Source organism: Panthera tigris, chromosome A2, assembly GCF_018350195.1.
Source record: "Panthera tigris isolate Pti1 chromosome A2, P.tigris_Pti1_mat1.1, whole genome shotgun sequence".
In the NCBI taxonomy this organism is placed as follows: domain Eukaryota; kingdom Metazoa; phylum Chordata; class Mammalia; order Carnivora; family Felidae; genus Panthera; species Panthera tigris.
This window is the reverse complement of record NC_056661.1, coordinates 18254107-18276846: the sequence shown is the minus strand read 5'-3', so window position 1 is coordinate 18276846 and position 22740 is coordinate 18254107. Positions and strand designations below refer to the sequence as shown.

At 57.6% G+C, this 22740-nt stretch overlaps 2 protein-coding genes across 10 annotated transcripts; both read left to right on the top strand.

Annotated features, from left to right (window-relative positions):
• The first annotated feature begins 601 nt into the window (after nucleotides 1–601).
• Nucleotides 602–12098, top strand: LAMB2 (laminin subunit beta 2). Its single transcript, XM_007088506.2, has 33 exons — nucleotides 602–687; nucleotides 775–860; nucleotides 978–1150; nucleotides 1237–1372; nucleotides 1454–1527; nucleotides 1893–2081; nucleotides 2174–2237; nucleotides 2472–2674; nucleotides 2763–2883; nucleotides 3215–3403; nucleotides 3615–3794; nucleotides 3914–4026; nucleotides 4280–4359; nucleotides 4443–4575; nucleotides 4751–4909; nucleotides 4987–5114; nucleotides 6790–6922; nucleotides 7108–7300; nucleotides 7380–7523; nucleotides 7748–7979; nucleotides 8063–8226; nucleotides 8302–8526; nucleotides 8605–8822; nucleotides 8934–9030; nucleotides 9118–9490; nucleotides 9579–9763; nucleotides 9841–10082; nucleotides 10162–10510; nucleotides 10840–11047; nucleotides 11125–11266; nucleotides 11350–11526; nucleotides 11618–11777; nucleotides 11857–12098. The coding sequence occupies exons 2-33, from the start codon at nucleotides 776–778 to the stop codon at nucleotides 11991–11993; spliced, it is 5406 nt and encodes a 1801-aa protein (XP_007088568.2). The 5' UTR covers nucleotides 602–687; nucleotide 775; the 3' UTR covers nucleotides 11994–12098.
• Nucleotides 12099–12335: 237 nt separating this feature from the next.
• On the top strand, nucleotides 12336–20803 carry USP19 (ubiquitin specific peptidase 19). Of its 9 annotated transcripts, none has more exons than XM_042978909.1 (23): nucleotides 12336–12447; nucleotides 13933–14192; nucleotides 14447–14482; nucleotides 14654–14782; nucleotides 14869–15002; nucleotides 15076–15378; nucleotides 15487–15709; nucleotides 15833–15989; nucleotides 16101–16172; nucleotides 16288–16403; nucleotides 16505–16725; nucleotides 16810–17005; nucleotides 17089–17222; nucleotides 17332–17490; nucleotides 17579–17689; nucleotides 18152–18262; nucleotides 18344–18445; nucleotides 19222–19362; nucleotides 19454–19572; nucleotides 19810–19947; nucleotides 20047–20360; nucleotides 20464–20574; nucleotides 20662–20803. In XM_042978909.1, exons 2-23 carry the CDS (start codon nucleotides 14069–14071, stop codon nucleotides 20703–20705), a joined length of 3195 nt encoding a protein of 1064 aa, XP_042834843.1. In that variant the 5' UTR covers nucleotides 12336–12447; nucleotides 13933–14068; the 3' UTR covers nucleotides 20706–20803. The 9 variants fall into 9 exon arrangements, with proteins under 9 accessions (XP_042834843.1, XP_042834841.1, XP_042834839.1 ...); XM_042978907.1 differs by lacking the exon at nucleotides 12336–12447 and adding an exon at nucleotides 12462–12527 and having other exon boundaries at nucleotides 15079–15378; nucleotides 15487–15703; nucleotides 16511–16725; XM_042978905.1 differs by lacking the exon at nucleotides 12336–12447 and adding an exon at nucleotides 12462–12527 and having other exon boundaries at nucleotides 15079–15378; nucleotides 15487–15703.
• Nucleotides 20804–22740: the final 1937 nt, after the last annotated feature.

Genomic DNA, 22740 nt, shown 5'->3' with positions numbered 1-22740 from the left:
CAGCACCCATTTTCACACCGGGAAACTGAGACAGCACTTCTTGTGCATACTTGCTGTAGTGACTAAGGGAGGTGGAGCCTCCTGGAACAGTGACTTGGGCAAGGGGATGGCTTTTCTCCATCTCTCGTCCTACCTCCATCTTGTCCTGTGGCTCTGGCCAGTCCAGCCTAAAGCTTCCCACATCCCTAAAGAGAGGAGCTTGATGCCTCCATGTGTGCTCTCTCACTTACCTGCTGATGCTGGAACCCTGGAACTGAACAGCCTAGTTGATGGTGACTTCCACAGCACTCACAATGCTGGGGAGAAAGGCTGGGTTCTGTGGGCCGTGTGAAGTCTCAGAAGATCAGACTCCTTTTCTTTGCTCATGCCATGCCCCCTACGTGGTGCGCTCCCTAACTGTGGCGGCCTAAAACCAAACCCCCTGCCCCTTGGTCTGAACCAGACCAAGGGAGCACAATAAAGTTTTGCAGGTGAGCTGGACTATGTCTGGTTTCTAGAATGAGGATCATTACTGGAGAGGTGGGAGAGGAAATTCTGCACAGTGTTGCACTCCTGCCCAAGATCCGCTCCACGCTTTCTTTCTTGCCGTACTTCTCAACTTTGCTCAAAGTCGCAGGACTGTGCTAGTGGAGGGACTGCCGGAGGGAGGATTGAGTGGGGAATCAGCCAGGGACTTACAAGGGCAGGGTCTGCACGGGACCCCAAGGGAGGGGTAGGGTGGGCCTGGGCTACAGATCTCTCATCCCCCCTCATCTGGATTCCCCTCTTCTTCAGGATGGAGCGGGTCTCAGGGGTATCAGGGAGGGACCTGCGGGGACTGCCTGGGCCCTGGGAGCTTCGACTGGGCCTGCTGCTGAGTGGTGAGAGGGCCTAGTGAAGGCCTGGGGTTTGTGGGATGAGATGGTGGGTCCGGGGGGAGCTAGCCCTGGGGCTGCGGGGTGGGAGCGCAGCAGAACTGGCTGACCCACTGTTCCCAGCGCTGGCCACCGCCCTGGCCCAGGCCCTGGCCCCAGATGTGCCAGGCTGTTCGAGGGGAAGCTGCTACCCCGCCACAGGTGACCTGCTAGTGGGCCGTGCTGACAGACTGACTGCCTCATCCACCTGTGGCTTGCATGGCCCCCAGCCCTACTGCATCGTTAGTCACCTTCAGGTGAGGCTGGGGGTGGCTAGGCCAGGGGAGGGGATGCTGGCACTGGCTGAAGCACTGACCCTGACCTTGACTCTGACCCAACCCAGGATGAGAAGAAGTGCTTCCTGTGTGATTCCCGGCGCCCCTTCTCTGCTAGAGACAACCCAAACAGTCATCGCATCCAGAATGTAGTTACCAGCTTTGCACCACAGCGCCGGACAGCCTGGTGGCAGTCAGAGAATGGTGAGGCCGTGGGTAGGGCATGGGGTGAGTGGGGTTGCCCACCAGTAGTCTCAAGTCCCTGACTTCCGACTCCTGCCTCAGGTGTCCCCGTGGTCACCATCCAGCTGGACTTGGAGGCTGAGTTTCATTTCACACACCTCATTATGACCTTCAAGGTGCCCGCATGTCTGGGAGCCTGCTTGAATCACCCTGCTTGGCTCCCCATTACCCCTGAACAGATTCCCAGCAACTTAGCCCAGCCTCCCTGAGGTCACATGCTGTACTCTGGCTGCATGGGAGGCTCCTTCATGGCCCACACCTTCTGTTGCCTTCTGCCTCCAGGCCTTTGCACGCGCTGCCTCCCTGGGCCCCATGACCCCTGAGCCTCCCCATTAGAAGGGGCTACCCTCCCTAACTATTGCTTGGCTTCCAGCGGTCACCCCCACCTATCCATGAACTGCTTGAGGGCAAGCCCCAGCTGGGCAGGGCTCTTGATAGGCCTGGGCCTGAGGCCCACTGATCAGCCATGCCCCCCACCCAGACATTTCGTCCTGCTGCCATGCTGGTGGAGCGCTCAGCAGACTTTGGACGCACCTGGCATGTGTACCGATATTTTTCCTATGACTGTGGGGCTGACTTTCCAGGAGTCCCACTGGCCCCCCCACGGCACTGGGATGACGTAGTCTGTGAGTCCCGCTACTCAGAGATTGAGCCATCCACTGAAGGCGAGGTGAGGGGTGGGATCTGACTTGGGGCAGGAAGAGGGGAGATGATGGGCCTGAGGCAGGGTCCAGTGCCTCTAATGACCCCATGTTCCTCCAGGTCATCTATCGTGTGCTGGATCCTGCCATCCCTATCCCAGACCCCTACAGCCCACGGATCCAGAGTGAGTGTTCTTCCCTTTGAGCCTGGCACAGTCCCAGCGTCCGGCCGGTGACTATTTGGGGCCTCAGTAGCTATTTTGGGTGCTTCTTAGGGCAGGTGCCAAGTCCAGTTTAGCTCACATAGCAATAGACAGGAGGTCTCCCAAGGTGACCTTAGCAGCTGCAGCCCCTGAGTGGGCATGGAGTAACAAGAGCCTGCCTGGCCAGCTGGCTCCCAATTCTTTCACCCAACTTAGACCTGCTGAAGATCACTAACCTACGGGTGAATCTGACACGGCTGCATACACTGGGGGACAACCTGCTTGACCCACGGCGGGAGATCCGTGAGAAATACTATTATGCCCTCTACGAGCTGGTTGTGCGTGGCAACTGCTTCTGTTACGGACACGCCTCACAGTGTGCACCCGCCCCAGGGGCACCAGTGCATGCTGAGGGCATGGTGAGGGGCTTTAACTGGTTGGAATAGGGCTGGGGGCAGGGGCGGGCATGGCTGGACAGTGCTGACCACCTGCTTGCCCACCTTCTAGGTTCATGGGGCCTGCATCTGCAAACATAACACTCGTGGCCTCAACTGTGAGCGGTGTCAAGATTTCTATCATGACCTGCCCTGGCGTCCGGCTGAAGATGGCCACAGTCATGCCTGCAGGAGTGAGTGAGATCCTGGCCCACATAGCCCCAGAACTCTGTTGTCTGGCTGTGCCATGAGTAAAACCTAGAGCTGGTTGGTCAAGCCCCTAACACCCAGACTGTATCCAAAGAGTATGCAGGCCTTCGTGCCCTTAGGGATTCCCTTAACTCTCCTTCACAATCTGCTCTGGGCAGCGGGTCAGTATAATGCTGAGACCTTAAAGTACCTGAGCCCACAGCCACAAATTCTGGCCTGTGGCAGGGACCTGCTGTGTCACTGGGACCCTTACACCCCTTACCTTCAGGACATTGGCCCTCAAGTGACCTTTGTCCTGCCTTCCCCTCCCCCAAGAGTGTGAGTGCCATGGGCATGCCCACAGCTGCCACTTCGACATGGCCATATATCTGGCATCTGGCAACGTAAGTGGAGGTGTGTGTGATGGATGTCAGCACAACACAGCTGGGCGCCACTGTGAGCTCTGCCGACCCTTCTTCTACCGTGACCCAACCAAGGACCTGCGGGACCCTGCTGTGTGCCGCTGTGAGGCTGGGATTGGGCATGGGAGAGGGAAGGCTGAGTCTGGGGTAGGAACTGGGAAGCCAGACTGCTGTCCAGGTTGCAGGGGTTTGGGGGTGGGTGGGAGGGGGCGTGGGGTGAAACCAGGCTGGGAATCCAGGGTAAAGAGGCTTGGGAGATAAGTGGTGTTGGGCTAGTTGGAATAGGGTGACCCTGCACCTCTTTTTGCCCTCAGCCTGTGATTGTGACCCCATGGGTTCTCAAGATGGTGGTCGCTGTGATCCCCATGATGATCCTGCTCTGGGGCTGGTCTCGGGCCAGTGTCGCTGCAAAGAACATGTGGTGGGCTCTCGCTGCCAGCAATGCCGTGATGGCTTCTTTGGGCTCAGTGCCAGCGACCCTGCAGGCTGTCGGCGTATGTGCTTCCCGCCCTACCTCCTGTGCTAACCTTAACCCTTGACTTCTTACTTTTTACCCAATGAACACCAGCACTACCATGTTCCCCAGAGTGCTGATGGGTCTCCTTCCCCGCAGGATGTCAGTGTGATGCACGGGGCACAGTGCCTGGGATCACCTCTTGTGACCCCAACAGTGGAACCTGTTTCTGCAAGCGTCTAGTGACTGGACGTGGCTGCAACCGCTGCTTGGTGCGACTGCAGGGGGCTGGGGTTCTGGGGTCCTGCACTTATTCTCAGAGCACAGGGTGAGGGGGTGGTGTCTATACTCCACTGGGGAGAGCTTAGGGTCTGTTCCTAGCTGGGAGGCCAAGGGTGGGAGCCATGGTCTAGGGACCATGTTTTCTCCAAGGGGTGGTAGAGGCTGAGAGCTGTCATTGGATTCCCTGATGGGTGGTGGTGGGGGGGGTCTGTTTCTGGCCCCCAGCAACTTCCTCTCCCCTAGCCTGGCCATTGGGGCCTGAGCCACGACCTGCTTGGCTGCCGTCCATGTGATTGCGACGTGGGTGGTGCCTTGGATCCCCAGTGAGTGCCGTATAAGGGGTCTGGTGGGGGGGAGATCCTGGGCAGGGTAAGGGATCCTTCTTGAGTAAACGTGGGCTTCCCAGGTGCAATGAGGCCACAGGTCAGTGCCGCTGTCGCCAGCACATGGTGGGGCGACGCTGTGAGCAGGTGCAGCCTGGCTACTTCCGGCCTTTCCTTGACCACCTAACTTGGGAGGCTGAGGACACCCGAGGACAGGTAGGGAGCAATGTTGGAGGGCAAGGCTTGTGCAGAGTTATGGGTGGTACTTTGTCTGGGGAGGGTGTCCAGCCTTGGACAGGGCCTCAGCTGAAGAGCTGGGGTTTGGGGACAGGTTGTGGTAGAAGAAATGGTGCCTTACCTAGGCACCCACCCTGAGCTGCATCCCTCACAGGTGCTGGATGTGGTGGAGCGCCTGGCGACCCCTGGTGGGACTGTATCCTGGACAGGCCGGGGCTTTGTTAGACTGCAGGAAGGTCAGGCACTGGAGTTCCTGGTGACATCTGTGCCAAGAGCCATGGATTATGATCTGCTGCTGCGCTTGGAGCCCCAGGTCAGACTCTGTGAAACCTGACCCAGAGCTGAACCTCCAGGTGTGGTAGCATTTCCTTCATCATCCTGTTCCACCAGGTCCCTGAGCAATGGGCAGAGATGGAAGTGGCCGTGCAGCGCCCAGGGCCTGTGTCTGCTCATGGCCCATGTGGGCACATGCTGCCCAAGGATGACCACATTCCAGGGACTCTGCAACCAGAAACTAGGTGAGGGCACTAATGTAGCATCTATAACAGTGGAGGGGTGCAGGCCAGCCCTAATTCTCTGAAGGGCACTTGGAAGCCCCCGCTGCTCATTCATCTGTCCCTTGCTTCAAGTGCCTCCTCCTGAGAGCTGTTTGCCAGGTGCTGTTAGGCGTGGCAGAGGTCAGAGGAAGGAAGTAGAATAGGCCTGCTCTCTTAGGGGTCTAAATTCCAGAGGTCTGTGGCAAGAATTAATGGGAACTCATTTAGTGTCACTATAAGGAATGCCCACAGTGGGAAGGGATGGCATCAGAGCATTCTGAGCAGGGATGTGCCTGGTCTGATTATTGTTTTATTACATTCTGGGTAATATTTGTTTCATGTATCTGTTTTGTCACCTTCTTTTTTGATGTTTTTATTATGTAAATATTCAAACATACACAGAAGTAGAGAGAGCAGTATAAAAGGGGTCGTACCCATTATAGACATTTTTACCAACTGCGACTTGTGTTTAACAAAGATCCCTCTACTTTCTGAGTGGAGAACAGACTGAAAGGGACCAAAGGGGAAGCTGGAAGATCTGCTGGAGACTATTGAGTTAGCTGAGTGACAGTGGTTTGGACAGAGGTTTAGTGGTTGATGTGGTGAGATGATGAAGGTTCCAGAGGGTTCTAGTGGCAGAGATGATGGGTTAGAAGTGTAGGAAAGGGAAAGTGGAAAGATGAGTCTAGAGTTTTGAGTTTGTTCATCTGGGTGGGTGTTGGGCTCTTTATTGAGATAGAGACATAGGGAGAGCTGTTCTGAGTTGCTTAGACATGCGAGAGAAGGCCAGTGGATGGTTGGATTTCTATGTCTGCAATTACTGAGAGGCCTCAAGTTGGAAATATAAGTTTGGGACTTGTCACTAAAGAGATAGGTCTAGATGAAATGACCAGAGAAAGGAAGGAGGACCAGAAGAAAGCTCTGGGTGTTAGAGGCCAGTAGAGAAGGAAGAGTTGGCAGTGGGGGGAAATCAGGAGTGTGGACAGGGTTCCAGAAGTGGAGAGAAGAGTGTCTCAGGAAGGAGGGTGCACTGCTCTCATCGCATGCTGCTAAATGCTGGAGCAGACGGGAACAGAGAAGAGGCTGCTGGGTTTGGCTACATGGAGGTTTATGGTGAGCTTGATACAGGCATCTTGATGGCATGTTGGCATAAAAACTCCATTGGAGTGCGAGGCTGGAGTAGAGGCAGTGACCACAGTTCAATTTATTGGGGAGGAGAGCAAAGATAAAACAACAGCTACGGGAGACTCAGGGATTAAGAGAAGATGTTTTCAAGGGGGAATAAAAGATGTTTGTAGGCTGATGGGAATGACCTAGGAAAGGCAGAGCCAGGTTGGAGGGAATGACATAGTCTTGGTGAAGAGGAGCATAGGTTGGAGGTCAAGGTTGGAGGAAATGTGAGGAGGCCATTGAAGAAAAATTGGCAAGTATTTGTGCCAGGGAAATGCCATGGGGTTGCAAGGCTGTAGCGAGCATTTTCAGAGATTGGTCTGCACAGGTATAGGAGTCCAGTGAGGCATGCTTGTGGAAATCTGTATACCAGCCCTAGCATCTTTCTTGGCCGATGGTTGGGTTGCTGTGTGCGGGGTGAGGAGGCCTAGGACGGTGGGTACAGGGACCCTGGGTGAACCCCATACCTGTCCTTGTCTCCCCCCAGGTACATGGTATTTCCAAGACCTGTCTGCCTTGAGCCTGGCATCTCCTATAAGTTGCATCTGAAGCTGGTGCGGACAGGGGGAAGTGCCCAGCCTGAGGCCCCCTACTCTAGACCCAGCCTGCTCATTGACTCGGTGAATAGTCCTCTCTCCCCACACTGACTAGGAAGGCAAGGTCTATGGGATAGGACCTGTAGTGGTGGTGGCTGGATAGGCGGGGCCTATGACAGAAGAGGCAGGCCCATGGTGGTGCTAAGTGCTCTGGCAGTGTCAATATGGTCTTGGGTCTGGACCTCATTCTTCCTTGCTCATCTTTTCAGTTGGTGCTGCTTCCCCGTGTCCTCGTGCTGGAGATGTTTAGTGGGGGTGATGCTGCTGCCCTGGAGCGCCGTGCCACCTTTGAACACTACCGTTGTCACGAGGAGGGTCTGGTGCCCAGTAAGACCCTTCCCTCTGAGGCCTGTGTCCCCCTCCTCATCAGCCTGTCTGCCCTACTCTACAATGGTGCCTTGCGTAAGTGTCTGTGATGTGGGTCGGTGGGGCAGAGGTATGGGGCCCCAGCCTGACTTGGCCCTATCCACCTGCCCCACAGCCTGTCAGTGTGACCCCCAGGGCTCACTGAGTTCTGAGTGTAATCCCCATGGCGGTCAGTGCCTGTGTAAACCTGCAGTGGTTGGGCGCCGCTGTGATCACTGTGCCCCTGGTTTCTACGGCTTTGGCCCCACAGGTTGTCAAGGTACTTGCCTGCCTTTCTTTCCTCCTTTCCTTCTCTCTCCTCCCCACTACTATTCTCCCTCCTCCCTCCGACTCAGCTTCTTCCTTCCTCTAACTCTGCATTGGACCCCATGCTCTCAGCACCAGGACACTGGAAGTTCTCTTCCATTCCCTGACTTTCCCACCCTGACCCCACCTAGATTCCCTCAAATCCCCTCCCTGGCTCAGCCTCTGCCTTGCCCCCAGCCTGCCAGTGCAGCCCCGAGGGGGCACTCAGTGGCCTATGTGAAGGGACTAGTGGGCAATGCCCCTGCCGAACTGGTGCCTTTGGGCTTCGCTGCGATCGCTGCCAGCGTGGCCAGTGGGGATTCCCTAACTGCCAGCCATGTGTCTGCAACGGGCATGCAGATGAATGCGACACCCACACAGGCACTTGCCTGGGCTGCCGTGATCACACAGGGGGTGAGCACTGTGAAAGGTGAGCCTGGAGCAGCTGGGAGTGGGTTGGTGGGTGGGAATGCCGCTCGGGGATCACATATCTCTTCCTGCCCCTCCCTGAAGGTGCATTGCTGGCTTCCACGGGGACCCACGGCTACCACATGGGGGCCAGTGCCGGCCCTGTCCCTGCCCTGAAGGCCCTGGGAGCCGGCGGCACTTTGCTACTTCTTGCCATCGGGATGGGTACTCCCAGCAGATCATGTGCCACTGTAAGGCAGGCTACACAGGTAAGTAAGGTGCAGGCATGGGATCAGGGTGGGGCAGCTGAACTGAACACTCATGCCTTTCCCAACCGTGGGCAGGGCTGCGGTGCGAAGCTTGTGCCCCTGGGCACTTTGGGGACCCATCAAGGCCAGGTGGCCAGTGCCAGCCCTGTGAGTGCAGTGGGAACATTGACCCCACGGACCCTGATGCCTGTGACCCCCGCACGGGGCAATGCCTGCGCTGCTTATACCACACGGAGGGGCCACACTGTGCCCACTGCAAGCCTGGCTTCCATGGACAGGCCACTCGACAGAGCTGTCACCGTGAGTGTGGGATTGGGATGGCTGGGGCAGAGCTCTGCTGCTCAGGCTCTCCTTGATTAATGTGTTTGACTGGCACAGGCTGCACCTGCAACTTGCTGGGCACAGATCCCCAGCAGTGCCCGTCCACTGACCGGTGCCACTGTGACCCAAGCAGTGGGCAGTGCCCATGCCTCCCCAATGTCCAGGGCCCTAGCTGTGACCGCTGTGCCCCCAACTTCTGGAACCTTACCAGTGGCCATGGATGTCAGCCCTGTGCCTGCCACCCAAGCCGAGCCAGAGGCCCCACCTGCAATGAGGTATGAGATTCTCCTGTGGATCCCTGGGTGGATGGTGCCAGCTGTCTGTCTTAACTCTCAAGGGCTTAGCCTCTGATTGAGGCTCTGACCTCTGCCCTGTTCCCACTCTAGTTCACAGGGCAGTGCCACTGCCGTGCTGGCTTTGGTGGGCGAACCTGTTCTGAGTGCCAAGAGCTCCACTGGGGAGACCCTGGTTTGCAGTGCCGCGGTGAGAGCTGGCAGGGCTAGAGTAGATGGGGGACTTCTCAGGATGTCCCACTGCCACCCTAACTTCATGGTCTGCCCTTTTCTGCAGCCTGTGATTGTGACCCTCGTGGAATAGACACGCCTCAGTGTCACCGCTCCACGGGCCACTGTAGCTGCCGCCCAGGCGTGTCTGGCGTGCGCTGTGACCAGTGTGCCCGTGGCTTCTCAGGGGTCTTTCCTGCTTGCCACCCATGCCACACATGCTTCGGGGACTGGGACCGTGTGGTACAGGACTTGGCTGCCCGTACGCGGCGCCTGGAGCAGCGGGCACAGGAGCTGCAGCAGACGGGTGTGCTGGGTGCCTTTGAGAGCCGCTTCTGGCACATGCAGGAGAAGCTGGGGACTGTGCAGGGGATTGTGGGTGCCCGCAACACCTCAGCTGCCTCCACTGCGCAACTTGTGGAGGCCACAGAGGAGCTACGGTGCGGATGGGCCTGAGGATATGTGGTGGGATGGGGCAGAGGCCCAGTGGCCTGAAGCTTCTCTAAACACCACTCCCTACTGGCACAGGCGTGAAATTGGGGAGGCCACTGAGCACCTGACCCAGCTGGAGGCAGAACTGACTGATGTGCAGGATGAGAACTTCAATGCCAACCATGCACTGAGCAGTCTGGAGCGAGATGGGCTTGCCCTTAATCTCACACTGCGGCAGCTGGACCAGCATTTGGACCTGCTCAAGCATTCAAACTTCTTGGGTGGGTTGTTGGCCAACTAGGCAGGTGGACCAGGGTTGAGTGATCTTTAGCTGACTGCCAGCCTTTGCCCAATATAGGTGCCTATGACAGCATCCGCCACGCCCACAGTCTGTCTGCAGAGGCGGAACGTCGTGCCAACACATCAGCCCTGACAGTGCCCAGTCCTGTGAGCAACTCAGCAGATACCCGGCACAGGACAGAGGTGCTAATAGGTGCCAAGAAGGAGGACTTCAACCGCAAGCACATGGCCAACCAGCAGGCACTAGGCGAGCTCTCAGCCCGTACCCAGTCCCTGAGCCTGACAGGCATCAATGAACTGGTGAGGCACAAGTGTGGGGTGGGACATGTGGGTGTGGCTGTTCCTTCCACAGGGCCCTGACTTGTTCTGTGCCTGGCAGGTGTGTGGGCCCCCAGGGGATGCACCCTGTGCAACAAGCCCTTGCGGGGGTGCTGGCTGCCTGGACGAGGATGGGCAACCCCGCTGTGGGGGCCTCAGCTGCAATGGGGCAGTAGCCATGGCGGACCTGGCACTGGGCCGGGCCCGGCACACGCAGGCAGAGCTGCAGCGGGCACTGGCAGAAGGTGGCGGCATCCTCAGCCAGGTGGCTGAGACCCGTCGGCAGGCAGGAGAGGCACAGCAGCGGGCCCAGGCAGCCCTGGACAAGGCTAATGCTTCCAGGGGACAGGTGGAGAAGGCCAACCAAGAACTTCGGGAACTTATCCAGAGTGTGAAGGACTTCCTCAGCCGTGAGCCTCCCGTGTGGCCCAGGCCATGTGGTTGTGTCACCTGTGTCTATGTTCATACTTGTGTCCCTGGGTCCATACTTGGGTCAGAGCCTGCACTGGACCTGTGCTTATGACCCCATGTCTAGCCCCTCAACCCTTGCCTATATGTGGTCCCCAAGTCCACGACCCCAAGTCTGTGCCCACTTACAGTTCCCGTCCTTGTAGTTAATCACTATGCCTAGTAGCAAACCCATATTCTGTGTGGGGTCCCTGAGTCCATACCCCAAAATTGTGTTCGATGCCAATACTGGAGAATCTGTGTCCCTAAGCCCTTGCCTGTGTCCCCATAGAGGAGGGGGCTGATCCTGATAGCATTGAGATGGTGGCCACACGAGTGCTAGAGCTCTCCATCCCAGCATCACCTGAGCAAATCCAGCACCTGGCAGGCGCAATTGCAGAGAGGGTCCAGAGCCTGGCGGATGTGGACACAATCCTGGCACACACCGTGGGAGATGTACGCCGGGCAGAACAGCTATTGCAAGATGCACGGCGGGCAAGGTCTGACTGTGACCCTGGCCCCAATCCTTGACACCTGGTCCTGATACTTGCAGGCTCTGATTCCCTCTCTTCTTCAGGAGCCGGGCTGAGGGTGAGAAACAGAAGGCAGAAACAGTACAAGCAGCACTGGAGGAAGCCCAGAGGGCACAGGGAGCTGCTCAGGGTGCCATCCAAGGGGCGGTAGTTGATACACAGGACACTGAGCGGACACTGCATCAGGTGTGGTTTCTCTGGGACATCAGTGGGGCAAGATTATGGGCATGCACCATAGACCTGTTTAACCCTCGGTCCACCCATGACAGGTTCAGGAGAAGATGGCAGGTGCAGAGCAGGCACTGAGCTCTGCAGGCGAGCGGGCTCAGCAATTGGATGGTCTTCTGGAGGCTCTGAAATTGAAACGAGCAGGGAATAGCCTGGCAGCCTCTAGTGCGGAAGAAACAGCGGGCAGTGCCCAGGGTCGTGCCCGAGAGGCTGAGCAGGTGGGTTGAGGCAGAGCCAGCTGGTGGGGGTTGAAGTAGAGTCTGGGCCTCCACTGAGACACCCAGCTGACTTTGCCTTCTATATCCCCAGCTGCTGCAGGGCCCACTAGGCGACCAGTACCAAACAGTGAAGGCCTTGGCTGAGCGCAAGGCCCAGGGTGTGCTGGCTGCACAGGCACGGGCAGAGCAACTTCGGGATGAAGCTCGAGGCTTGTTGCAGGCTGCTCAGGACAAGCTGCAACGGCTACAAGGTGATGATTGGGGTGGGTGGGCGCCAGAGGTGTGGGACTGTGGGAGTAGGACCCTTCAGCTGAGACTTTCCCCTCCTAGAGCTGGAGGGCACCTATGAAGAGAACGAGCGGGCACTGGAAGGCAAAGCAGCCCAGCTGGATGGGCTGGAGGCCAGGATGCGTAGCGTGCTTCAAGCCATCAACTTGCAGGTTCAGATCTACAACACCTGCCAGTGACCCCTGCGCGACGCCTACTCCAGTCCCCAACCCCGCCCGTTACTGCATCTGCTTGAAACAGTTCCCAGCCCGACCAGGCCCCCAATAAACCGCTGTGATTACCCACTGTGTAGTCTGGACTCTGATTTGGGGAGGGCGGGGTCTCTGGGCGGAACCTCAGGAAGGCACCAGCAGGGCCAGGGCGAGGCCAAAGCACCGGAGCCCCGCCTCCTCCGTTCGGGCCCGCCCCGGAGCTGCCCGTCGCCGCATGCCCACTCCCACCGGAAGTGCGTCACCAGCTAGGCTCTCAGCCACCCGCGGCCGTAACTAGAAGTCGAAACAAAACAAGCGGCTGAGGCGGCGGCGACGGGACGGGGGAGGGGCGCGCCGGAACCGGAACCGACCAGACGCCGGAACCGGAACCGAGAGCGGGTTGCCAGGGCCCTAACAGGGCTGGCGGCGGCGGCCTCGCTCGGTGAGTGGGACGGGCCGCAACTCGCCTGTCTGGCAGGAGCCAGGGAGGCCGCGACGCGGGCCCCGGGCTGCCTGTTCAAGGTCATGTGCCGTGCCAGTCTCGACTCCTCGAACCCCGCGGCGTCCCGGGCCCACCGATGCGGGCGGGGCCGTTACTCTACGCCCATGGTCGGCTTCCTGCCTCCAAGAGGGCTGGCGGCGAGCGAGGGTGGCTTCCTGGAGGAGGTGGTGGAGGGCGCAGGATTTGGAGGCTGGAGCTGAGTCGCAGCCCGGCCAGGGCGCTGGTCTGTAGTCAGTAACCCCGCGCAGCCGTGTAGGCCTACATGGTCTCTAGACAGACTCTTGTCTCGGTGTCGCCGGGAGAATGGGGAGGGACGGGACCTTAAGCTGGGGCCTGGTGCAAAGAGGTGGAGGGTGTCCACCCCTCGGCTCTGGATCTGTCGTCATTGAAGATCCAGCCCACCAGCCCCCCATAGAAGAACGTTCCTCTACCCCCGCCACACATACACGCTGGGGAACACAGAGTAGTCACTGTTTGCTCTGCTCCCGTCTCAGGCCAGGCTTGAAGCTGCCAGGGGTCCTGGATTCATTGTTCATCCCTACCCTTATCTCAATTTTGAGAACTTTATTTTGGATGGAAAAACAGCCCAGAATCTACTGGCGGGTTTGAGGGAAACTGGGTAGGAGGTCGCTAGCCCACTTCTCATGAGTGAGTGGATCTAGGAAGGAAGGGGATGCTGTCTGTTTCAGTCTCAAACTGGATACCCAGCCGGCTTTGGCTCTGGGGCAGGATTGCTGCTGAAAGGGTAGTGTGACAGCTGGATACCCTTTTCACCCCAGCTTTTGCAGTCCCCTCTCTGCTTGGGACAGCAGCTGGAGAGAAAAATCTCTTGGGATGTAGGAAGAAACCCCAAACAGCACATGGGAATAGTTTCAGAGGAAGGTGGGAGTTGGCAGGCAGCAGGTGGAGCCCCTTAACCCCAGGACCTTGCCTGTGCAGTGGTAGCACCTGAGTTGGGCCTGTCGTTAGCCACAGAGCCTGGTCCCCTTGCTGCTTGGTTGTCTTCTTTCTGCCTTCCTCCTTCACCTCCTACTTCTCGGGCGGTGACTAAGCAGCCAGTGAGAGTGAGGAAAAGTGAGCACCCTGCTCAGAGTGCCAGCCCTGTGGGCTGGAGCCATGGCTCCTTTCCAGATTGGTGGAGGAGCCTGGTTCCAGGCCATGGCTGCCCTGACCTGGCACCTTCTCAGTGAGGCTCCCATCTTTGTGGGTCTGTATGGCAGTCAACTAGGAGTCTCTGCCAGAAGTTGTCATTGCCACTTGTATTGTTTATTTCCTTTTCAGAATAGTCCGAGAGTGTCCAGGGCCACATTAGGTGGTGAGATATTGCTCTGTAGGGTTAGTTGTATCCTGGGTTGCTGAGCTCTGGTTGTAACCAAGGAGCAAATTGTTGGGCCTTGGTAGTGATCACTGCTTCCTTCTCATTAGGCTGTCAGTTCCTTGTTGGAGAATTTGGCCACAAAGAGTTGCCAAGATAGCTGGGCCAGGAAGAAAGCGCCGTAGCCCTGACCCAGACGCCGTTGCCGACCCTGGGGCACTCTGGCTGTCGACCAAGCGGCTCAAGATGTCTGGTGGGGCCAGCACCACGGGCCCAAGGAGAGGTCCCCCAGGACTGGAGGAGGCCACCAGTAAGAAGAAGCAGAAGGATCGAGCAAACCAGGAGAGCAAGAATGGAGATCCTAGGAGAGGTGAAAGTGGCATTCCCAGAATGCTTGTGGTCTCCTCCTCCTGCCTTTTGAGCATACAGATTGGGGGTTGGGAGATGACAGTTCTTTCTGTGTTGGTCTGATACCAAGAGAAGAACCCACAGCAGGCTGGGTAGAGCCTCAGCTTTGAGGTCTGCATACTTGGCTGTGATACTGAAGATGGTGCTTGGTGGAGTGGTGGGGTCTTGGAGGCTGCCTCCCCATCATCATTTCCCTGTTCTTTTCTTTGTTGTCAGGGTCAGTGTCCTCTCGGGAGGAGCAGGCCAAAGAGGGTGAGTAATGAATTGGCCTTTTGGATGCTAGAGTGCTATGGGTGAGGAGGGCGTACTGGGGCTATAGCCTTCATCTGGAGCAGTCCTGTTAGGGTTGGGTCTGTGGCACCTGCTTGTCCCCATTGGGAGTTTATGGAGACCCTCACAGTCTTGTTGGTACTCCTCCTACAGAGTTGTTGCTTGATTGGAGGCAGAGTGCAGATGAGGTGATTGTCAAGCTGCGTGTGGGAGCGGGTCCCCTGCGGCTGGAGGAGGTGGATGCTGCTTTCACAGACACAGACTGCGTGGTGCGGCTTCCAGGTGTGCCCATCTGCCCTGAGCCCAGCAGTGTATTTGAATCCTCTGATATTCCTCACCACAGTTCACTGCCCTTATTCTACTTCCAGGTGGTCGGCAGTGGGGTGGTGTTTTCTATGCTGAGATAGAAAGTTCTTGCACCAAAGTACAAGCCCGCAAGGGTGGCCTCCTGCAGCTGGCACTGCCCAAGAAGGTGCCTCTGCTCACATGGCCCTCTCTTCTGGTAAGTTCCACAGCAGAGTAGGGTAGGGATACCCAGTGTGGTTGACAGGGCCTGACTGCTGTATCTTTGGTAGAAGAAACCTCTAGGGACCCAGGAGGCGTTGCCAGGGCTGCGGTGTCAGGAGAATGGGCAGGAGCCATCTCCCATTGCCCTGGAGCCAGGCCCTGAGCCCCGGCGGGGTAAACAGGAGGCCCGGAACCAGAAGAGGGCCCAGGGCCGTGGTGAGGTAGGCGCAGGGGCTGGCCCCGGGGCCCAGGCAGGGCCCAGCGCCAAGAGGGCTGTGCATCTCCGCAGAGGGCCAGATGGGGAAGGGTCCAGAGATGGGCCTGGACCCCGGGGCGATGCCCCCCCCTTCTTGGCTGAGACAGCCACCCAGGTGAGAGTGGGGTACCTGTGGGAGATGGGAGGGTAGGGAGATGGACTGTAGTGGGGGGCCACCTGCCAGACCTAGGGCTGATCCTGCCCACAATCTTGCCACAAATAGGCTGAGGCTGAGGAACAGCTCCGGGTACCACCACTGAACCCCCAGACCTGCCTTTTGGGTTCAGAGGAGAATCTAGCACTCTTGGCAGGAGAGAAGACCGTGTCCCCCAGGAATGATCCAGTCTCCCCAGCCATGGCTCGGAGCAGAGATCCTGAGAAAGGTGACCGTTCCAAAGAGGAGATGGCAGAGGCAGCAGATGCTCTAACCTTGGTGGATGGTAAAGGTGGGGCTGGGGGTGGTAAGCAGAGCCCTAGGTTGGGTTGCAAGGTTGGTGGATGGATAGGGAATAGAACAGCCACGGGCTGGAACCTGTCCTGGGCGGTGCTGAGCTATGGTTTCAATGTAGAGCCGGAGTCCATGGTGAACCTGGCATTTGTCAAGAATGACTCATATGAGAAGGGCCCGGATTCAGTGGTGGTGCATGTGTATGTGAAAGAAATCTGCAGGGACACTTCTCGAGTGCTTTTCCGCGAGCAAGATTTCACGCTTATCTTCCAGACCAGGTGGGTGGGGTGGCAGGAGACGGGGCAGACAGTGCACTTCAGGCAGGACATTGTATCTCATGCTTTTCTTCCCACCCTTCCTCCTGCCCTGCCCCTGCTCTGCTTCTGCAGGGATGGAAACTTCCTGAGACTACACCCAGGCTGTGGGCCCCATACCATCTTCCGTTGGCAGGTGAAGCTCAGGTGGGTGGTTCCTGGCCCCAGCACTATGCCTGTCCCACCCTGGGCTCCATCTCCCTGGCCCATTTAGCCCAATATCCACTCCACCTAAGTCCCTGAGCTCAGCCTTTCCCCACAGGAACCTGATTGAGCCTGAGCAGTGCACCTTTTGCTTCACGGCCTCTCGAATTGACATCTGCCTCCGAAAGCGGCAAAGTCAGCGCTGGGGGGGCCTGGAGGCCCCAGCTGCACGAGGTCTGCACACGAGCTCCCTTCATTGTCCAGCCCACATTACTCGGACCCTCATCCCCACCACATGCTGCTAACCACCAGCCCCCTCATTCCCCCTTTTTAAGGTGCAGTGGGTGGTGCAAAGGTTGCCGTGCCGACAGGTCCAACCCCTCTGGATTCAACCCCACCGGGAGGTGCCCCCCACCCTCTCACAGGCCAGGAGGAAGCTCGGGCTGTGGAGAAGGAAAAACCCAAGGCTCGATCTGAGGACACGGGGCTGGATGGTGTGGTGGCCCGCACCCCCATGGAGCATGTAGCCCCAAAGCCAGAGCCACACCTAGCCTCGGTGAGAATCCTGGGTGGGGAGGGCCAAGGTTAGAGGCTGGAGAACCTCAGGGCTGCTCGCTCATGCCCCTCCTTGCTTCCACAGCCCAAGCCCACATGTATGGTGCCTCCAATGCCCCACAGCCCTGTGAGCGGAGATAGTGTGGAGGAAGAGGAGGAGGAAGAGAAGAAGGTGTGTCTGCCTGGCTTCACTGGCCTTGTCAACCTAGGCAACACCTGCTTCATGAACAGTGTCATTCAGTCTCTGTCCAATACTCGGGAGCTCCGGGACTTCTTCCACGGTGAGAGCAGGGCCTGGAGCCCAGGGCTGTGGCAGAGGGGAATCTTTTCCCTGCTCACACCTGTACTTGGCTGCTGTCCCTAGACCGCTCCTTTGAGGCCGAGATCAACTACAACAACCCACTGGGGACTGGTGGGCGTCTGGCCATTGGCTTTGCTGTGTTGCTCCGGGCACTGTGGAAGGGCACCCACCATGCCTTCCAGCCTTCCAAGTTGAAGGTGATCTGTGGCCATTCCTACCCCTGGCTAGAGTGGGTGGGGAAGGCTGACCAGCTGGGCACGGGGTGGGTGCTGGGTCTCCGTGCTCACACTTGGCCCCTGCATCCAGGCCATTGTGGCGAGCAAGGCCAGCCAGTTCACAGGCTATGCGCAGCATGATGCCCAGGAGTTCATGGCTTTCTTGCTGGATGGGCTGCATGAAGACTTGAATCGCATTCAGAACAAGCCCTACACAGAAACTGTGGATTCAGATGGGCGGCCCGATGAGGTCAGTCAGGGTTGGGGGCAGAGGTGGGCATATCTCATGCACATCCCAGTCCCCAGGGCTCCTTGATCCTCACCACTCTGCTCCTCAGGTGGTGGCTGAAGAAGCATGGCAGCGGCATAAGATGAGGAATGACTCTTTCATCGTAGACCTGTTTCAGGGCCAGTATAAGTCGAAGCTGGTGTGCCCTGTGTGTGCCAAGGTGTGAAGGGCTCCCCTGGAAAGAGGCTCCTAGCTTGGTCTAGCTAGCTTGGTCAAACTGGGGTTGGAGGCATGTGCATCTTTAGATGCTGTTTGGGCATAGAAGCTGACGGAGGCCTTTGGCTGCTTTGTGGGCTGCAGAAATCAGGCTGGGTAGGTTTCCTGACTGAGGTTAAAGGGGTGTTTGGGCGCCAAGACAGCGATAAGGTGGGGCAGGGGTATGGGTAGTATTGGGAAGATGTGGGGTACAAGTGAGGGGCAAATTGATAAGTGGTGAGGCTGAGCAGGGCCTCGATTGCCAGAAAGACCCTTCTAGTCTGTCTGGTGTTCTCAAACCTGAGAGTTTGCTGGTTGGCTCTGAGGCCCTGAGAGCCATCCGAGTGCCTGGATTGGGCTCCCTGGGTGTGAGCATCCTGTTCCCAACTCCCTGTGCAGCCACCTAGTGCCACTTGTGCATCCGCAGGTCTCCATCACTTTTGACCCATTCCTCTACCTGCCAGTACCCTTGCCACAGAAGCAGAAGGTTCTCCCCGTCTTCTATTTTGCCCGGGAGCCACACAGCAAACCCATCAAGGTGAGAAGTAAGCTCCTATTTCTGGGCAATCCCGAAGACCCCGGTCCACCTCCCCCAGGGTTTCTACTCTTGTCACCACAGTTTCTGGTGAGCATCAGCAAGGAGAACTCCAGTGCAAGTGAAGTGTTGGAATCCCTCTCTCAGAGTGTCCACGTGAAGCCTGAGAACCTGCGTCTAGCTGAGGTATATCTGTCTTTCCTCAAGCTCTTACACACGTGGATCTGTGTATGTACTTAGGGTGTGTAGTCACATGTGGATGGTTATTGGCATCCGTGTACATACACACAAATGTGCGTGTGGCTGCACAGTGGTGCGCTAGGGGTTGAGGCATGGGTGAAACCAGGCTTTTGGGCTGTGTAACAGAAGTTCTGTAAGTTCCCAAGGTTCCCATCATCAGTGTTTACTCCCCCTTTGGGTGAGGGCCCTCAACTGCTTTTCTGTCTTCCAACAAGAAACTGGAGCTGGAGGGCTACCTTTCCCCCCAGCTGTTGTTCTCCCTCCATCCTGCTACTCCCTCGTATTATCTAAGATCTGTGTGCTAGTCTTCCCCTAAGTTTCCTAGCTTCCAGCCTGGAAGTGCTCTTTTCTTTGGGGATAGAAGTGGGAAGGAGCCTCCTCAAATGTGACCCCTCCACTGTAACAGCCATGTTGCAGTCTCAGCAGGACCCCACTAATTGATAGCAGGGTAGAGGCCTTCAGTGTGGTGAAGTGCTGGTTTCACCAGAGTACTGGTTTGGTTGATACTTTCCCTAGTCCTGACTTTCAGGCTCTCTGAAGCACCCGACTGCTTATTTTCTTAGGCACTGAGGCTGGTATCAGCAGAGGCATATGCTGCTTTGGGGCCACGATCCCCACTCTGCTGCCTAGACCCAAGTCAGGTCCAAGCTTTCTTGTGCCCTGGGGCAGGGCTATAGAAAGGGCTTGTCCTCATATAGGATCTGTGTGTCCTCTGTCCCCAGGTGATTAAGAATCGTTTCCACCGTGTATTCCTGCCCTCCCACTCATTGGACACTGTGTCCCCATCTGACACGCTCCTCTGCTTTGAGCTGCTATCCCCAGAGTTGGCTAAGGAGCGGGTGGTGGTGCTAGAGGTGCAGCAGGTGAGTGAGGACCAACCTGATGGCACAAGGCCCTGTGGGAGGGGGCATTCTCAACCAGGCTGGCCTTGCTGAGCCAGACAACCCACCCTAGCGCCCCCAGGTGCCCAGCATCCCCATCTCCAAGTGTGCAGCCTGCCAGCGGAAGCAGCAGTCAGAGGACGAGAAGCTGAAGCGCTGTACCCGGTGCTACCGCGTGGGCTACTGCAACCAGTGAGGACCCCCGCGGTCCCCCCCCCTTTCCCTCCTCTTCACATTTCATTTGCCACTCTATCTCCTCTCCTCTCATAGAGGCACATGTTTTAAGCCCTCCACCGATCACTCTACTCTGCCAGACTCTGGGGGAGGCGGGGCTGGCATACCCAGTTCCCAAGGCCAGAGGCTAGCCCCCGGTGGAGAGTTAAAAGAGGTGGGGCTAAGGCCCTATTCTTACTTCCTCCTTCTCTCCAGGCTCTGCCAGAAAACCCACTGGCCTGACCACAAGGGTCTCTGCCGCCCTGAGAACATTGGCTACCCATTTCTGGTCAGTGTACCTGCCTCACGTCTCACTTATGCTCGTCTTGCTCAGCTGCTAGAGGGCTATGCCCGGTAAGTGTCTAGTGGTTGGATGAGGGTGTGGTAGTTGGGGGAATAGAGACGCCAGGTAGGCTTGTCAGGATTCTTACTTGCCTTGCTGCCTGTTGCCAGGTATTCTGTGAGTGTATTCCAACCACCCTTCCAGCCTGGCCGCATGGCCTTGGAATCCCAGGGCACTGGCTGTACTACGTTGCTCTCTACTAGCTCCCTGGAGGCTGGGGACAGTGAGAGGGACCCGATTCAGCCTCCTGAGCTCCAGTTGGTGACCCCCGTGGCTGAGGGGGACACAGGGGTCCCTAGGACATGGGCGGCTCCTGATCGGGGCTCTGTGCCCAGCACCAGTGGAGTTTCTTCTGAGGTGCTGGCCAGTGGGCCTGTTGAAGTTGGCTCCTTGCCTGCTGGTGAGAGGATGTCTCGGCCCGAAGGTAAGAGTCTGGTGAAAGGCTCCGCAGCTGGGTAGGGGAGTTTAGTGGGAGCTTGTTTAGGTCCTGGTAGTTAGGGGAGCTCTGATTATATGTTTTTTCACAGCTGCTGTGCCTGGATATCAGCACCCAAGTGAAGCCATAAATGCCCACACCCCTCAGTTCTTCATCTATAAAATTGACGCATCTAACCGAGAGCAGCGGCTGGAGGACAAAGGTGTCTGAGGCTATGGGTGGAAGCCATGGGTAGGCTGGGCTGGCCGTTCTCTACAGCTACATGACGCCTCTCCCTGCCCATCTCTAGGAGACACCCCCTGGAGCTGGGTGAGGACTGCAGCCTGGCTCTAGTGTGGCGGAACAATGAGCGCCTGCAGGAATTTGTGTTGGTAGCCTCCAAAGAGCTGGAGTGTGCTGAGGATCCAGGCTCTGCTGGTGAGGCTGCCCGTGCTGGGCACTTTACTCTGGACCAGTGCCTGAACCTCTTCACTCGGCCTGAGGTGCTGGCGCCTGAGGAGGCTTGGTGAGGATGGGGTGGCAGGCAGGTGGTTGGGCAGGGTGGGGTGGAGATCTGCTGGTCTTAACCTCACCTGTGTCTGCTGTCAGGTACTGCCCACAGTGTAAACAACACAGAGAGGCCTCCAAGCAGCTGCTGCTGTGGCGCTTGCCCAATGTACTCATTGTGCAGCTCAAGCGCTTCTCCTTTCGGAGTTTCATTTGGCGTGATAAGATCAACGACCTGGTGGAGTTCCCTGTTCGGTAAGTGATGAGCCCTGGTGATGGTAGTCAGGTTATAGGGGGTACCATCCTGGGCACCTGTTGACTCTTTGACCTTTCTCTGGCTGGGACCACAGGAACCTGGACCTGAGCAAGTTTTGCATTGGTCAGAAAGAGGAACAGCTGCCTAGCTACGACCTGTACGCTGTCATCAACCACTACGGAGGCATGATTGGCGGCCACTACACTGCCTGTGCCCGCCTGCCCAATGACCGCAGCAGCCAGCGCAGCGACGTGGGTGAGGGCACATGCAGCCAGCAGAATAGGTGGTAGGCGTGGGGGTGCAGGTTATGTTCACACTCTTCCCACTTCACTGTAGGGTGGCGCTTATTTGATGACAGCACGGTGACAACAGTAGACGAGAGCCAGGTCGTGACGCGTTATGCCTATGTACTCTTCTACCGCCGGCGGAACTCTCCTGTGGAGAGGCCCCCCAGGGCAGGTCACTCTGAGCACCACCCAGACCTAGGCCCTGCAGCCGAGGCTGCTGCCAGCCAGGTGAGGCGCTGGGGAGGCTTCATAGGCTAGTGAGCCTGATTCATAGACGGGAGGGGGTGGGGCACAGCCTCCTCTCTTCCAGCCATAGGCCCCTGGAGCTTTGGGATTCATGATCTTCTTACATCAGAGTCCTAGTTAGAGGAATCCCCATGCTGTAGTGACACTTGTAAAAGGTGCATGCACAGTAGCACGTTGCTGTTGGCATGCATACAGGCACCCTCTTGGCACAGGCCTAAGTAGCTGCTCTGAACCTCACCGGGTAGGATGCCATAAACAGACTGTACCCGACACTCACCCAGCTTTCCTCTGCACCCTCCTCACATGCCAGCCAGCCCACAGACTCTCATTTGTCATCACTCCCTTGTTCTGATGTGCACTCAGGACAGGGCCTGTCCAGACTGGCCATGGGCTAGGGTGGCCGCCACCCTCTGAGGTGAGCATCAGTTCCTGCTGAACCCTTGGGGTCTTCTGTCCCTTATTGACATGGGATGCCATAGGTCTGGTTGGTGGGCACTGCTGCATCTCTCTTTGGACTTGTTTCCTCCTTGCTGCCCTCTTCTCCCTTGAGCCCTCTCTGCTCAGATGCAGAGGAATCCCAGTAGAGGACAGTGGTCACTGTCTATCGGGACATGGGTGGGAGGGAGCCAGATTACTCAGGTTGACAGCTCTATCCTCCATGAGCTCCTCTGTGGGAACCCTGGGCTGAAAAACTGACTAGCTAACCATCCCCCTCCAATCTCCATGAGAAGCTGCATGTCAATTGGGAAGCTTTTTGAGGGAGCCAAAATGCTGTCAAGATTCGCCTGCCCTGGTGCTCTGTCTAGACAACTCTGCAAATGGCCCATTTGGCTCCCGCCTGCCCACCTCCCTGCTGCTTGACTTGGGATGTGTAAGGAGTTAGTGCCAGTAGTCTTGGGTGGGAGCATCATGGCCAGGGGACACTGGGTCCCTCCCTACCCTCCTGCCCCAGGTGCTGATGGCCGTTTCCACACACTGTAGGCTTCCCGGATTTGGCAGGAGCTGGAGGCCGAGGAGGAACCAGTACCTGAGGGGCCTGTGCCCCTGGGTCCCTGGGGGCCCCAAGACTGGGTGGGCCCCCCACCACGTGGCC

Bases quoted from the DNA above. Each gene is read 5' to 3' on its own strand.
- LAMB2 (XM_007088506.2), top strand. From the start codon at position 776: ATGGAGCGGGTCTCAGGGGTATCAGGGAGGGACCTGCGGGGACTGCCT. The intron at 7,301-7,379 runs GTAAGTGTCTGT...CCTGCCCCACAG, and splicing joins ACTCTACAATGGTGCCTTGC to CCTGTCAGTGTGACCCCCAG. The intron at 11,527-11,617 runs GTGGGTTGAGGC...CTATATCCCCAG, and splicing joins GTGCCCGAGAGGCTGAGCAG to CTGCTGCAGGGCCCACTAGG.
- USP19 (XM_042978909.1), top strand. From the start codon at position 14,069: ATGTCTGGTGGGGCCAGCACCACGGGCCCAAGGAGAGGTCCCCCAGGA. The intron at 15,003-15,075 runs GTAAGTTCCACA...TATCTTTGGTAG, and splicing joins TCACATGGCCCTCTCTTCTG to AAGAAACCTCTAGGGACCCA. The intron at 15,990-16,100 runs GTGGGTGGGGTG...CTGCTTCTGCAG, and splicing joins ACGCTTATCTTCCAGACCAG to GGATGGAAACTTCCTGAGAC.